The sequence below is a fragment of the Pelmatolapia mariae genome, linkage group LG15, assembly GCF_036321145.2.
Source record: "Pelmatolapia mariae isolate MD_Pm_ZW linkage group LG15, Pm_UMD_F_2, whole genome shotgun sequence".
In the NCBI taxonomy this organism is placed as follows: Eukaryota; Metazoa; Chordata; class Actinopteri; order Cichliformes; family Cichlidae; genus Pelmatolapia; species Pelmatolapia mariae.
Genome location: NC_086240.1, coordinates 9,144,335 through 9,160,944, shown reverse-complemented (window position 1 = coordinate 9,160,944; position 16,610 = coordinate 9,144,335). Strand labels below are relative to the sequence as shown.

Sequence of the window (16,610 nt, the reverse complement as noted above, 5' to 3'; positions counted from 1 at the left end):
TTTTCAATTTCCTTTATTTCAAATGTTAATAACTAAAGACAGCATTTTAGTTGGTGTAGACTCGCAACTTAGGAATGGACAAAATGCATACAGCATACATATATTTAATTTTAAAAAAAGTACATTTATTCAAAACCGACGTCAGAATTTGGGTTGGGAGAGCATCTGTGTTGAATGTAGAAGCCACATCCAAAGTTCGCCTCTGTCTTTCTAAATAGAGGGACAGTAACTGCATATGTATATGTAAGTGTGTAAAAACTGCAGATAGGAAGATTAACAGCAACTTTATTTTTTTGTATGTCCGCCATTGTAGAAATTAATCTCATGTAAACAAAAATGTGGCGCTCAGTGTCACGTCAGAAAGAGCGCACACCTTTGACGTTGCGTGAGCAATTAAATGCAAAAACAGAGTTTTGCAAAATCTTTACCCTGGCAGGAGTTTTTAAAAATCTCTGTTTTCAGTGACCAAAGGGTCCAAAACGCATTAGAAAAATCTGCGTTTTCAAAAATACCCACGTACGTGTGGACGTAGCCTGAATGCGGAGGCTCTGCATATACATCGCCACCAGTCTGTTCCACTCCACACTAGCTGATGACAGCAATTCAACATTTCACCATCTGTCAACTGCAATAAACAAGAAAAAGAAGGAGCAAGTTTTACAAACTGAAGTTTGAACCTCTGTTTTTAGAAACAAATCCACAAAGTTAATAAGTTTAATAAGTCTGGATTATTTTTACTCAGTGAAACAAACACTGACCATGACATGTTTGCAGGAGGAACCTCCACGATAAACCTTTATGTTTATGAACATCTTTAATCAGTAGGATTTATAACACACAGTAAGCAAGCACTTTTCAATCAGTCTGTATTTCTCTGTGATTAATAAATGCTAATAATGTGATTTTATCATTCTAATTTAAAACCATGAAACTAGGACCTTAGTGTACATCAAGTTTTACGGTGTTTGCATAGCTCCTTTTTTATTTCTTCAACAGCCTGTTTGTTTCTTGCACACTGCAGTAGTCCCTGCTGAGTTTCATGGAAGAGAACATCAACCTGCAGTTTAACATTTGGACCCATTTCAGTCCTGTTTCTTCCTCCAGTTGAGTATTCAACATCTCGGGTGTGATGCATCAGCACCAGAATGATGGGCTTATCACTCAAAGACACTAAAGGACAAAAGAGATAAAACATCAAGTTTGTGGATTCATTTCTTGGAACTTGGACCTGAAAATATCATTCTACTTAATACATGCATGTATTACATGTTGAGTTCATTTTACAGCCTCCTTCTCATGTTCAGAACTTCAGTAAGCAACAATAACAGTATCCTAAAAAGGAGGCAGACTTCCAGACTGAGGAAGACATTAACCTGTGTTGGAAATAAATCATTTTTCAGTGCCTCAATAATGCTATGCTTTTTGATTAATAAGTGTTATGAAGTTATAGAGTGTAGTATTAAGTGGACACAGCCCTGAAAATAAAGGCATAAGACCATGTGTCCTTGGGGAGTAGAAAGCCGCAGACTCTTGCTCATGCTTGCCTGGGAAAATGTAGTAGGAGAGGGGACCATCTCTAGTGGAAAGTTACAGAGACACTGTTGTTTAGACTAGAATGAGAGCACTTCTGTAATAAAACTGTTAGGGGCACGCCACCATTTTGACATCCGTGGCAACGTGTCATGCAGGACGCATCTCCCTTCTAGAAGTAATGTGAAAGAGGAAAAGTGTTAAATGGTCTACTGAGCAGTGTTTTGTCTTCCATAGGATCTTCCATAGGAATCAAAAGAACTTGGTGAAGTGTTGATATTTACACCTGGAAACAGACTAAGGAACAATAAGAAGAACATTTGTAGTAGCAGAAGATTGCAGAAGGTTGCAGACAGAAATAAATCTTTCACTGTCCACTGTGAACATTTCTTGCAAGAATCTAAAATCTCGTTTTTACCTTCCTCTCTTCTCAGCGCTGCCTCCACATCTGATACAATACGGGACGTGATTGGACAGAAGACCATGATGATGTCACATTCCTCCAAGCTGGTGATCTCCACTAACTTTCTATTTAATATGTTTGTCATTTTCTTTAGTATGGATGCATCAACACCCAAGGTCCGACCAGTAAGAACAGTGCAGACCCTCACTGTGTGAGTCGTCCACCATGATGTTGTATTCTTTCTTTTGACTAAAAAAAATTAATGAAAGATGATGATTTGTAATAAGTTATCACTGTGTAACCTGACATCTGACCATAGACTGCAGGGTTTTACTGGCTGGGATTTTTAAAATGAAATATTCTCTCTCAGATACTTTGCTCTTTTTTTTTTTAACATTTTCATCTTCATTAATTTTCTTTGTAAATGTTTTAGAGCACTTTCTCTCTGTGTTTCCTGTATCCCCGTCCTCTGTACAATAGTGATGGGAATTCTGGCTATTTTTAGAGAACCGGCTCTTTCGGCTCGGCTCACTAAAAAGAGCCAGCTCTTTTGGCTCCCAACCGGCTCTTCAGGTTGTTTTGTAGCTTTAATTAATTTATTATCAACAAAAATATAAAATTATGCACAAAAGGAATTATATTGTAAAAAAAAAAAAACATGCTTTTATTTATATATATTTATGGGTGTGTGAATGAGTGAATGGGTTAAATGCAGAGAAGAATTTCCCCACGGGTATCAATAAAGTATACATTATTATTGTTATTATTATTACATATAAATATATACGGTGGCCCCTAGAGACAAAGCATGTACAAACTCCAAAGCACGTAAAAACTCCAAAGCACATACAAACTACAAAACACATGGCTGGTGTAGCCACTAGGTAACAAAACCTTAACACTGCCCATAGCATCCTGGAGCACTTCCGTTGTGTTTTGGAGTTTGTACCTGCTTTGTCTCCAGGGGCCACCATAAATATTTCATTTACTCACTCCACATAAAGTGAAATAAATAAATTATATAATAGAAAAAACAACTATTTACATTTCAACTTTTAACTATTTACATTTTCAGCTTTTGTCTTTTAAACAAATTTAAAGTGAGACAACACAAAACACTGCAAACCAAAATACAACAAAATATAAATTAAAATATGAAAAAAAGGATATAAGCCTGGGATGATTTTTTTGGGAGAGTGTTATCCTGCTTGGAATTGCATACATTATCATCCGCAACAGAAAATAATTGTGGATGATTACTATAACTTTTTAATGTGATGATGTTGTCTCTTGTTGTTGTCGCTGGCTATCTTTCACTCTCTGCTTTGCCACCGTATATATATAAACATATATAAATAACACCATGTTTTGTTTTACATTAGTAATTCCTTTTGTGCATAATTTTATATTGTTGTTGATAATGAATTAATTAAAGCAACAAAACAACCTGAAGAGCCGGTTGGGAAGGATCCGACTCTTTTTAGTGAGCCGAGTCGAAAGAGCCGGTTCTCTAAAAAGTGCCAGAATTCCCATCACCATTCCCTACGGAGGGACAAGGAATTGAGGTGATTGCTGGGAATCTTGGGGAAGCCTTGCACTTCAGATAACACCAAGTGGCTACTACAATAAGGTAAGCAGAGTTTGTTCTTCTAGAGAATGTTGATGTTGTCTGTTTGCAGAAGGGGGGTTCCCACCTATGCTCCAAGTAGATTTTGCCTAACCGTGAAAATGACTTTAATCAAACGGTTTCTCTTATTCTAAGAGAGTGTTACACTGTGAAAAATAAAGTTAGTTGCATAAGCTAGAGGAGAAGAGTTTAATGCTGCATCATATGTGTGTTTGTGTTTTTCCTATAACTAGCTCTTGTGTGAGACCGCAGGGGAGTGTGAGCGAGCACTGTGTGTGTGAGTGTGCGCGTGGATATTTCTTTAAGACACTCCAGCACACCCGGCTAGCCCCACAGCTTACGTATAAAACAGCTGTGTGGACTTGATACCATGCAGGAGTCTCGGGCGCCTTCCACCAGGGCTTCTTACCGCTACCGCTGGGGACTGTTCGCCACCTGGTGCGCGGCCCACGGGCAGGACCCCCATGGTGCGACAGTGGATGCCATCCTGCGCTTCATGCAGTCCCAGCTGGAGGCTGGCAGGGCCGCCGCCACATTGCGTGGCCTGGTGGCTGCCAATAAGGCTGTTTGCCTCGGTCGCTCAGCACTTAGTGACGCCGATGCCATCTTGATTTCCCAATTCCTGAGAGGTGCCCGTCGCCTCACGGCTCGTGCGCCAGGGTCCACAGTACCCCCCTGGGATCTGGACCTGGTCCTTGGTGCCCTTGAGCGCCCTCCCTTCGAACCTCTGCAGGAAGCAGGGTTGAAGTGGCTGTCGCTCAAGACCACTTTTCTCCTCGCTATTACATCTGCTAGACTAATTAGCGAGCTGCAGGCCCTGTCGGTCCATCGTGACTGTTGCAGATGGCTGCCGGACAGTCTAGGGGTGGTCCTTCAGCCTAACCCAGCCTTCCCACCGAAGTCGCTCTCTGATTTTCAACTCTCCCAGTCGGTTGAGCTGCGGTCAGCTCCCACTGATGGTCTGGATCGGGAGGCGGCGCAGCATCTCCAGGCCCTGTGCCCCGTTCATGCGCTGACGCTGTACGTTGTTCGTACTCAGCCGTTTCGTTCCACGGACCAACTGTTCGTCTCGTTCCATCCTGGGTTGCTTGGCAGGCCCCTGTCCAAGCTCCGGTTGTCCCGCTGGGTCGTAGAGGCCATCCGCCAGGCTTATACCTCGGCCGGTGTCCCTCTCCCCTTGGGCGTTCGGTCCCACTCTACTCGTAGTGTGGCCACGTCCTGGGCTTTGTGGAAAGGCGCCTCCCTCTCCACTATCTGTGAGGCGGCGACGTGGTCCTCGCCCTCCACCTTCACGCGGTTCTACCGCTTGAATGTGGCGTCCGGCCTGTCCTTCGGGGACCGGGTGCTGGGTGCCTCTCAGTGGTAGCCTTATCCCGGCCTGCCAAGCTCCTGCTGGTTGCCCGGGAGCGGCGGATTGTTGCAGTTCCTACGTCTGGTGGGACCAGCTCAGGCCAGTCTTGGACCGCGCCGTCACCCCCCGGCTTGGCCTTCGCGACTGGCTTGGCCCTGAAAGGGGTGGTGTGTACATATGTGTATTTGTACATAGTTCTTTGGTCTTCACTTTTGGCGGTTCGGTTGCACTGTCTCCTCGCGGGGTGTCTTACAGAGTTACCCCGTACATATGGAATATGTAACGGTGTGGAGAGATAGTCTCGATATGCCAGAGAACGTACGGTTATGGTGTAACCTTGGTTCTCTTAGTGAAAGACTATCTCTCCACCGTGAGGCCACTCGGAGACGCGTTCCGATCAAACTATCACCGGTGTCACGTCCACACAGCTGTTTTATACATAAGCTGTGGGGCGTAGCCGGGCGTGCCGGAGTGTCTTAACGAAATATCCATGCGCCACGACCAAGGGGGGTTGTACCCCGTGTGTGGAGAGATAGTCTCTCACTAAGAGAACCAAGGTTACACCGTAACCGTACGTTATCACGTTTGCTTGAAAATTTGCAACCACAGTCTACGTGTGTTACTCCCTCACATGTACAAATAGAGCTGTCTTCTCCTTAGTCTTTGGCTCAGTGTTTGTTAACTTGCCCTTGAGTGTTTCCTGGCTGTCAAACAGGTTTATTATATTATTTTGTAGATTTCCTTTATGGATTTAGTGTATTTTGGACTTTTGTAAATATGCCAAATTAGATAACTTGCTTTTTGTTAAATCCTGCCGCCTGCCTCTTGTATCTTAATCTTTTTTTTATTATTATTTTTGATATAAAATACATTCTTAATCTACAAATTATGACACCACTGATGTGTTGAAGTATTTCACACACAAACAGTTTAACACTTCTGCATTGTGACCTGCTTGTGGTAAATGCTAGATGTTCATATGATTTTCTCACAATTTAAGTGAAACATGGTCTCATCACATTTATTTACTCAGTGTTTCAAAAGTAAAAATTTAATAACAGATTTATATTTTTACCAGCATGTTAATGTTAGCTTCAAACTCACCTTTGTATGCTTGCTCAAGTTCATCCACAAAATCACTAAAGACCTTCAATAGTTCATTCTGGCTAACTGACTTTTTATTCAACAACTCTTCAGCATCTACAAAGAAGACACACACAGTCACAACTTTGCACATGTTAAATAACACACACACACACACACACACACACACACACACACACACACACACACACACACACATATATATATAATGATAGTATTTATAAAAAAAATAAAAATAAAGAAGAAGAAGCTGTACATACATACATTCAAAAACCCTTTTTTGTACCAAAGACTTCAACTTTGTAAGAACTTCAGTCATTTCTCCAGGCAACTGCATTTAAAAAAACATGAATTCAGAAACAAACAGAAGCAACTTATAACTGTGCTGATAGTTTAGTGGAGTGTTTTCATTTCATGATTTTATGGGTAAACTTTGTGTTTGAGAGTCGGCACAGGTGTAGAGCTGCTGCAGTGACTCACAGCTGCTTTCATCCAGTTTAAATTCAATGGTGACTTTAAGCGTGTTTCATGTATGAAAGCCAATAAAGACAGAATGAGTGGTCAGAGGTGTCATAATGATATTCATGGGATGCTTGACCCTGGCTGCCCCTTCTTACTCAGGAGTCCAAATTGTAGATCAGTTTTACTCTCAAAGATCTCTGATGACAAAACTTTGGATGTAAAAGTGGTTACATAAAGGTCAACATAAAGTTTGTTATAAAGGATGTAAATGTTATTTAGGGCAGTTGGACATAAACAAATTTGTTAGAAGATATAAGGAAACTGACTATTTTCATGTTATTAGGTAAAAGAAAGGGTAAATGTGTGATAGTACCAGTAAACTTTCCATTTAAACTGTTTTCTTTTTTACCTTTAATTAATTTAATTAAAAACCTTTAGATAACTCCTTTTCATAGTATCTTCATGTTCTTCATCCGAAGCACACTCTCTGTGTAGTTACTTCCCAATTTATTGCCAAAGTATTCACCCACTGTGTCTTTACTATTTCGCTAGCTTAACTTAGCTTGTAGCTGACTTGCTAGCAACATGGCCTCTTCACCTGTCCCTCCTGCACTTTCCCGCTCATTGTGTCAGATGTTTAGTTATTCCTTGGCCTCCTTTAGCAGTAATGATACTTGTAATAAATGTACCCTGTCTGCAGCTCTGGGGGCCAACTGAAGACTTGGCTTCACACCCTTGATACACCCGTAGCTAACCAGGCCCCAGTAGCCTTGGCAACCGAACGTAGCATAGGTCCCGCTAGCTGTTTTCCAGCAGGTCCCGAGCAGCAGGGGAAAGAGGACGGCTGGGTGACGGTGTGGAGGAAGCATAGTCTTAAAGAGAACCCCCAGATACACCACCAACCTGTTCATGTGTGTAACCATTTTCCCCCACTCGGCAACACACCCGCTGCAAGTCAGACTTTGGTAATTGGCGATTCTGTTCTGAGACATGTGAAGGTAGAGACACCAGCAACCATAGTTAATTGTCTTCCAGGGGCCAGAGCAGGCGAAACTGATGGAAATTTAAAACTGCTGGCTAAGGGTAAGCATAAATTCAGTAAAATTATAATTCACGTCGGCAGTAATGACACCCAGTTACATCAATCGGAGGTCACTAAAATCAATATTGAATCGGTGTGTAATTTTGCCAAAATTATTTTGGAGTCTGTAGTTTTCTCTGGTAAATGGCCTGTATTTGTATAGCGCTTTACTTAGTCCCTAAGGACCCCAAAGCGCTTCACACTACATTCAGTCATTCACCCATTGGAGATGGCAAGCTACATTGTAGCTACAGCTGCCCAGGTACTACCCAAGGACACAACTACTGAGTCTGAACCGGGGCTCAAACCAGCAACCTTCTGATTACAAGACGAACTGCCAACTCTTGAGCTACGATCGCCCCTTAAATCTCATCTGATTTATTACTCAGTTCAGATAAAATAATTATTTTGGGTGATTTTAACATTCATGTAGATGCCAAAAATGACAGCCTCGACACTGCATTTAATCTGTTATTAGACTCAATTGGCTTCTCTCAAAATGTAAAAGAACCTACCCACCACTTTAATCACACTCTAGATCTTGTTTTAACATATGGCATAGAAACTGAACATTTAACAGTGTTTCCTGAGAACCCTCTCCTGTCTGATGATTTCCTGATAACATTTACATTTACAATAATTGATTAGACAGCAGTGGGGAGTAGACTTTATCACAGTACATCTCTTTGTAAAAGTGCTGTAACTAAGTTTAAGAATATAATCCACCCACTCACAGCCACAGAAACACCAATTTGTAACAACAATATTGCAGAAGTGGAAGCAGAGCAACTACGGACCAAAGTTTCGGCCTGTCTCAGCAATGCAAAGCCCCCAGCATCCAACATCACCATAGAGGAGAAGAAGGCACTCACATCACTTAGTGATGACAACAGCCCCCTGAAACGAGACCCAGGAAGTAGCTACAGGAAGAGGGTGATAGACTGTCTGAAGCAGTTAGAACAAGACAAGGCTATTGACCCGACCTCATACCCAGGGAGTCTACAGCATGTCTGTATGGTTTACCGAAAATACATAAACAGGATGCATCTTTAAGACCGATTGTCTGTATGATCAACTCGGTCACCTATAACATCTCCAAGTTTCTGGCTTCAATCCTCAACCTGCTGGTGGGCAGCTCTAAAAACCACATCCGGAACACCCTGGATTTTGTTGACAAGGTGATAGATGTCATTATAGAGGCAGATGAAACAATGGTCTCTTACAATGTTTCAGTACCTTCAATTGCATCCCAGTCACGGAAGCAGTGGATGTAGTTCATAAGAGATTACAGGATGACCCCAACCTCAGCAACAGGACCTCTCTGCATCGACCAAGTGTGTTTGCTCTTGGAACTCTGTCTTCATTCCACCTACTTCACATACAAGGGTCAGTTCTACAGGCAGAAACATGGGTGTGCCATGCGCTCCCGAGTTTCACCCATCGTGGCCAATTTGTACATGGAATAAGTGGAAATAGGGCTTTGCTATCCTACCTTGGAACACCACCATTGGTTCAGGTATGTGGATGACACCTGGGTGAAAATCAAATCTTAGAACCTATCACAATTCACAGATGGCATTAACTCGGTGGACCAACACATCAAATTCACCAGGGGGATATGAAAAGTGTCAGGTTAGCCTTCTTAGACTTTGAAATTTCCATCAGTAATGGAGGACATCTAAAAGCTGATGTGTACCGTAAACCTACGCATACGGTTCAGTATTTGAAGTTTGACTATCAACATCCACTGGGTGTCCTCGGGACAAGGCCATGAAAAGGCCTTAAAAAGTCAGAAATTCATATCGAGGAGAATAAGGTGTTAAAATATATTAAAGGGAGGTAGGTATTAAACTGGCAGATGGTCACTTCTGGAAGAATGGCTAATGACTGACTTTGGAAACATATGGGTATTTTTGGAGTGTAGCCCTCGGAATTTGTCTACCAGCCTGGCACTGGCGTGGATGATGCAGTCATTCACCTCCTACATCGTTCCCTCTCTCACCTGGAGACCACTGGGAGCACTGTGAGAATCATGTTTTTTTTATTTCTCCAGAGCCTTTTACAACGTTCTTCACACAGTTCTGAAGGAGAAGCTGGAGAATTCAGGAGTGGACCATCATCTCACAACATGGATACTGGACAACCTCACTAACCGACCACAGTATGAGAGAACTCAGGGCTTTGTGTCCAACAGGCTGGTCTGCAGTACAGGGGCCCAATTCCTCTTCACCATCTACACTGTCGACTTCTCTCAAAACTCCACCCAGTGCTTCCTGCAGAAGTTCTCTGATGACTCTGCAGTAGTGGGCCTCATCACTGATGGGGACAACAGGGAGTACAGAGAACTGACCCATGGTTTTGTGGACTGGTGCCAGCAGAACTACCTCCAGATCAACACCAGAAAAAGCAAGGAGCTGGTGGTAGACTTCCGCAGGCACAAACATCCTCCACTGCAACCACTAAACATCCAAGGTATGGACATTGAGGCTGTGGACAGCTTCAGGTACCTTGGTGTTTATCTGAACAATAAACTCGACTGGACTGATAATTCAGACGCCCTCTACAGAAAAGGGCAGAGCAGGAGTGAACGGCCCACTCCCGAAGACCTTCTATGACTTTGTGGTCGCCTCAGCCATCTTTTACAGTGTGGGGCAGCATCTCTGCTGGGGAGAGGAAGTACGCATTTTGAGTGTGATTACGTCACCGTCACGCGACGACGGCTGTCCCAATTCGAAGTGTACTTCAAATGCGTACTCCAAATGCGCCGTAGATTTCCCCAAATATCAACCGTGGTCCGGTGCACGCTTCATGGTCCCATATATCCCACAATTCATAGCGCGACGGTGGGTGTGGATAATTTTGCCACAAAATATGGCAGAAGCAGAGCGGCCGAAGAGTGAACTGTCAAAAGTAAGTACTGAATATGTCACTTATTTATGTGCAAATGTTTAATAACGAAGAACATTAAAACATTACTGTTGGCCACATGTCGGCAAAGTTGTGTGACATTAGTGATGTTTGTACTTTGAGCGTCAGCTTGGTTTTAAAGCCAGTACTTCTAAACATATTTATAGTCGACCTTAATCCTACAGAGATGTGATGATTTTATGGATAATTAAAGTCAGTCACATATCCACAAACACAACAAGCTGAAAGTCAGTGATGCTGCTCGGTTTGCAGTCCTGAATATCACGGCACAAGCAGGATTCACTGCACTGTTAATGTTAGCTATGTTATATTGCTGCCTCTGTGCCTCTGCCAGAAACCTAAAGTATGTATCAGCAGCAGAATGGACCTAAAAATAAATGTTTGTTTCAGTTCTATGAAGCTTTGAGTATTTTGGATTAGTAGTACTACTGTGTTTGTTGCATCATATTGCTGTAATTTTTTATATGCTTTACATATTCGGAGGTAAGTTGATCTATAGTGTTACATCATATTCTATAAGGATGTTATGTGTTTGTAGACTTTCTGCCCAGTTTGACCCATTTAGCAGAAGTCAGTCTGTTTAAGGCTCTGATATCTATTCTGTATGACTTAAAGCAGTTATGACATGGTATGATTTTCAGCCCTGGCGCAGGGTTCTGCCAGCTCATCGAGCCACCTGGGGGGCTCTTCAACTGGTGGGGGAGGCTGTTACATCTTGAAGGAGGTCTCCTCTCTTCAGGAACTCACTCTACAGGAGGGGGAGATATAGGAGAGGTGGAGGAAGATCTCAGCCTGGGCGTCTATTGTCTTGTGTAGTCTGGAAGATGAGTGGATGACGGGGTGGGTGCAATTTTCTCTGTGGTGGGGTCGGGTGGGCTGTCCCAGACTCCCGGTCCAGATGGGCCTGGGCCCCCTTTTCCCTGGAGGGTTGCAGAGTATGGGGGTGCCTACTGGGGTCAGCGGGGGAGCTGGCCCCAGGGAGGGGTCACTTGCCCCTCCCTTCCTTCCCTCCCCATCTCCAGCTGCCTCCCTCTTCCCGCTCCACCACAATCACCCGCACATGCAGGGCCTTGGGGTAAAGGTGTGTAACCAGGGTGCAGAGGAGACATCCCCCCCCCTGTCCCCTTCTGGCTGCCTGTGCCTCAATTTTATCCCACAACTTAGACATTCACATTACTCACACTCTCATTACACATACATATAGGATCTTGGAGGTGGGCACGCTACACGGTTTCCATAAGACCATCAGGGTGTACAACCTCACCCCTGGCGTTGTTGCCCACCTCCCAATTTTAAAGACATTGAGGGCTATCAGGAGGGGCTATGCGCTTACCTGCTGCTCTCTGGCAGGTAGCTCCATGCCCTCCTGGGTTTTAAATGTACCTTAGAACACACATGCATCAACACTACATATGAGCGGGTGGAGGGAGGTTTGGAGTCTTCTCACACCCCCGTTCTCTGCGGCCTGCTGGAGGGGGGGGGGCTGGGAGCAGAAGTTGGCCGTCCGATTGGGGTCTGCAATGTGGGGCCTCCCTGCTGCTGCTAAGCCGGGGCAGTCTGCTTCTCTCCACCCCAGGGAAGAGGGTAACACCACCTGGGTCTTGGTGCAGTTTCCCCCTTTGGGGGCAAGGGTACCTAGACCTGGGGCTTAGAGTACGCTTGGGGAGTGTGATTGTGTTATATTGTGTACAGTATCTCTTTATGTCTGTCTCCACGTTGGGTGAGTGTGGAGTAATTGCAATTGAGAGCATGAGGGTGGGAATGGATGTCTGTATCTGTGTGTGCCTGTATGTCTGTGTCTATATGTCAGGTCGGGTATCAGACGCCACCTCTCTAGGGACATCTCAGGTCCTCCAAGGTATGGAGGCCTATTTGCTGCACAATAATGTTTAATATTTAGTATTTACTGTTACATTCCCATAGATCATCATGATGATGTTTATTATGTTGCTCTTTTTTTCTTTCTTCTGCTAGTTTTCTTTTTTCTTTCTCAACAGGTTATCCAGGTGATTGATAGATGTATTTTTTGTCTGCTTAGTTTGTTGTTTTTTGTTTATTGCCCTTTATCCCCGTCCCTCTTCCCCGCTGTTTTTCTTTCCCTCTTTCTTTCTCCCCTTTCTTTTCCCCAGTCAAGTCTGTCCCGTATTTAACAAGTAAAAATAAAATAAAATAAACAATAAAAGGTGAATCAAACAGACCATAGCGGCAAGGCTGGGATGGTCCATTTGGTAAAATAAATCCGTTCGACATCTTTCTTCGCCTTTAGACAATAATTCTGATGGCAAAAGAGCCAAACAGGACAGGCAAAAAAAAAAAAAAAAAAAAAAAAAAAAAGAGTGAAGATATAAGGTGATTAGAAATATAAATAACTGCAACTTGAATCTTTGACCCAGAGTTCAAGCTCACTGCTGTAATATATCATAATACTCTGACAATAACTATAATATTGGCCGTATTATATTTACATTACCAAAGTGAGATGTCTCATGAACAACATTAGCTAATTGTTATTTACTAACTAATCTTGAAATGACTGTTCAGCACAGAAATGAAGCCCAACAATCATGTTTTACAGTCCCGTGGTCTCAGCCTCAGATACTCAACTAATCAAAGTGATGTCATGACAAAAATGAACTAACAAAAAAACATTTTTTCTCCTTCATTTCTGTCACACAAAGCTGTATGTAACGTTTCTCGCGGTTAGTATCATGGTTGCTAGTCAACCTGAACAGCGCGACGAAGGCTAGACCGTCCCATTTCACAAGGCTCTCACTTCTGCACTTCTCATACTTATAGTACGCACTGTACGTAGTACGCGTAGTGCGTGTACTTCAAGTGTGCGGTCTCTTAATTGGGACACAGCCAAGGAGGACACAAACTGAATAAACTGACATAGGACATTGATCTTCACAATAAAACAGGAAACTCAACACAAGTGCAAAGACACAGACTTTGCACTTGTGTGATTTACAGTGATTTACATGGAGGAAACACCCAGGCAGGGAATGACAAGATCCAAAACCGAGGGAGCACAGAACCCAAACCCAAAAAACTAACAAGACACATCATGAAATCAAAGATAAATAATACAAAACAGAAAAACACTGGGTCACCAACCCAGGACGATGACAATTTTGTACAGTATCTTATTTTATTTTGTATAGTACTTTATTCTGTTGTATATAATATTTTATCTTATCCTATTCTTTTGTGTTTTTCTTAACTTTTACTGCTGTTAAACTTGTACTTTCTGCCATGACCAGAAAATCTCCTCTGTGTGGAACTATTAAAGGTTTATCTTATCTTAAATTGTTGAAATTACTGGTGTTTAGAAAATAAACCAGTAAGAGCAGAGTTTCAGTTCTTTTTTTATTCTAAGTGTGAAAATGGTGAGAACATTTCAGGGGGGTCGTGAAAACAGCAGTAATATAGGCCAGCATTCAATAATTTCCCATCAATAATCAAAGCAGGACTAGTGAGCCATACTTTCTGTAGTTTTAGTAACCACTTTAATCAGGTTCTCCTGCAAACAATGCCTACTGTGGCATTGTCAGAAATCTTAGAAGAACCTGTATCAATGGATATGTTGTACTGCACCACTCTGTTTAAAAGCTCTAAAAGACAGATGAACATGATGTCTACACTAAGTGAAACAGGCTTCATCTCCAAACCTACTGCTCTGGCAGATGATTTTGGAAGAGGATCAGAGGCAGTGAATGCACCCAGCACCTGAACTTACAAATGTAGATGTTCATCATTCTTTGTAAGCAAGAATATAGATTACAGAATACAGAATTTTACAAGTGATAACATAAAAATAGTATTTAAGATCTTGTGAGATGTGGACTTTCCTACCATTGTTCCACTGTCTTCATCATGTGAGGGACCTGCATGATAAAAATGGAGCAGAAAGACAGATAATGTGACTGCCTGAACCAGAAAAACAACAGGTGGAATGAATAACTCAGTGTTATTACAGTGCAACTTCAAAACTGAACCAGTGTTTAGGAAGGATCATTCTAAATGTAAAGAAGTGATTATTCTTTCTGCTGCCTGTGAGAATGGAAAAATCTGACAGAAAGATTCTATGTGGAACATACAGGATATTGCTGGTTTTCCATTTTTCATATATGAATCATTGTTGCCAATTTCAGGCATTAATTTAAGTCAGTTTCAATTACATTATTATCATTATTTTTTATGTAATTGTAATGCAAGATAAGGGCAGTATAAGAGGTGAAAATGAAAGTCATCGTTTTATGTTGGAGACTAAAGAAGACTTTGTGGTCTTTTCAGTTTACATTACAAATGGTAAATGCACTGATTCTTATAACATGCTTTTCTACTCTCCTGGAGTATTCAAAGCACTTTACACAACAGGTCTTATTTAACCTTTCGCACCTATTCATGCTAGAACTTCTTTGATGCATAAGTGCTTTCTATGCTTTCTAGCTAACATTCGCACACATTCATACTTGAATGCAGAGCATTGGAGAGCATCTTGGATTAGTATCTTGCCCAAGAATATTTGGAGCATCCAGAGATCAAGCCATTAACCTTCCAATTAATCAATGACTGAGCTACAGCTATGCAGCCATGACCATTCTGGATTGTTTTATATTTTATGGGATATCAATGTTAAGCAATTGAAACATGTATTGAAATTATTTATGGCCCATATACTGAGGTCAAGTAGTATCTGCATAAGTTTACACTATTCTTGCATAAGCACGTGCTGATGCACATGAGTTGTTTTGAGATCTCATAATTAGAACTAAAGTGTAACTTTTTACGCTTAGTACAATTACTTTTGGCAGCAAAACTTCTTTTTAAGTAAATTTTTAAAAATTTCAAGTTGGATGATTTGTTTTTACTGTAAGGCTGGCTTAAAAGCCATTATTTTGACCTTGTGAGCTGACCTTAGCCATAAAAATGAGGGAAGATTAAGGTCTGTGAAAAAAGCTCAGAGATTCAGACATAATTGTGAAAATACATATATATTAACATTATACTTAAATGCAGTAAGTGTGAAGTCAAAGCATGGAAAGTTACCTAAAAAAGGGAGGAGGGGTTACGGACCCTAATAATATTAGTCAGATATGCTCCAACTAGTGTCTTCTGTTTTTGTATCTCTCTCTGCTGTTTGTGCTTAAGGCTCAACACCCTGGAAATTGGCTTTGCTTTGTGTTGTCTGGCTGTTCTGTGTATTGTAATCTTCTTGCTCATATGTAATGTCTTGATGTTCATATGACTCTGTTCGGTGAACTCTGTTTCAAGAACGCTACCCTGTTCCAGAGGATCTACTTGATCGGTTTAATTTTAATTTAACCTAAAAAGCTAAACCTAATTAATATTGACTGGATAAAATTCATGTTGGCTTTAAAATTGCGACCAGACAGCTGCCGTGGTTCATGTCCATTCCTTGTTATTTACACTTAGGAGCTTTGAAAGAAAAGCGTCTGGACTGCTTTAGGTTGCTTGAAGATGTTTCACCTCTCATCCGAGAAACTTCTTCAGTTCTAGGGTAAAATGGTGGAGAGTCCCAGATTTAAACCCTGTGGGAGTATCCCCCTAAAAGAGGAAGAAAAATACCCCCTGATGATCCTCTAATCGCCTGAGCCAAGGTGTGAAAATCGGTGTGGGTCACAATCAGCCAGGGTTTCGGGTGAGCTCATTGTGAAACCTGGCCCCACCCTATCATGTGATTTCCTGAGGTCAGATGGCCCAGGATGTGTGTGGGTGTTTAGGCGTCTGGGAAGGGATCTCAAAACTGGATTATAGATGGCAGGCAGTTGGTGTTGTAAGCCACCGCCTCTGTTCAAAGATGGTCGCTCACAGTGGACGTAAATGGCTTCTTTCACTCCTATAGCAAACCATCTGTCCTCTCTGTCCAAAATGTGAACATTGGCATCCTCGAAAGCGTGACAAAGGTAACAAAGGTCACTCCTTCGAGGATGTCCAGACCATTTTCTTTCCAAGCTCCTAAGACTACGATGACCTGGATGACTGAGAACGTTCACAGACATATTGCCGTACATTTTGGGAGGAATCAGAATCAGAATACTTTATTGATTATTATTATTCCTGTGTTCCGAGACGAGGCTGATAGGCAAATTGAAGGGGA

The 16,610-nt window shown here is 42.1% G+C and overlaps 1 protein-coding gene across 1 annotated transcript in view; it reads right to left on the bottom strand.

Moving 5' to 3' along the window:
* Positions 1 to 930: 930 nt before the first annotated feature.
* The window catches only part of LOC134643833 (uncharacterized), a 37,635-nt gene continuing 21,955 nt past the window's right edge, over positions 931 to 16,610 (bottom strand). Inside the window, exons 4-8 of the mRNA XM_063496420.1 lie at positions 14,342 to 14,373; positions 6,280 to 6,346; positions 6,016 to 6,111; positions 1,949 to 2,182; positions 931 to 1,170 (exon numbers count right to left, since the gene is read on the bottom strand). Of these exons, the coding sequence (XP_063352490.1) occupies positions 950 to 1,170; positions 1,949 to 2,182; positions 6,016 to 6,111; positions 6,280 to 6,346; positions 14,342 to 14,373 (650 nt within the window). The 3' untranslated portion in view covers positions 931 to 949. The remainder of the gene's footprint in view (positions 1,171 to 1,948; positions 2,183 to 6,015; positions 6,112 to 6,279; positions 6,347 to 14,341; positions 14,374 to 16,610) is intronic.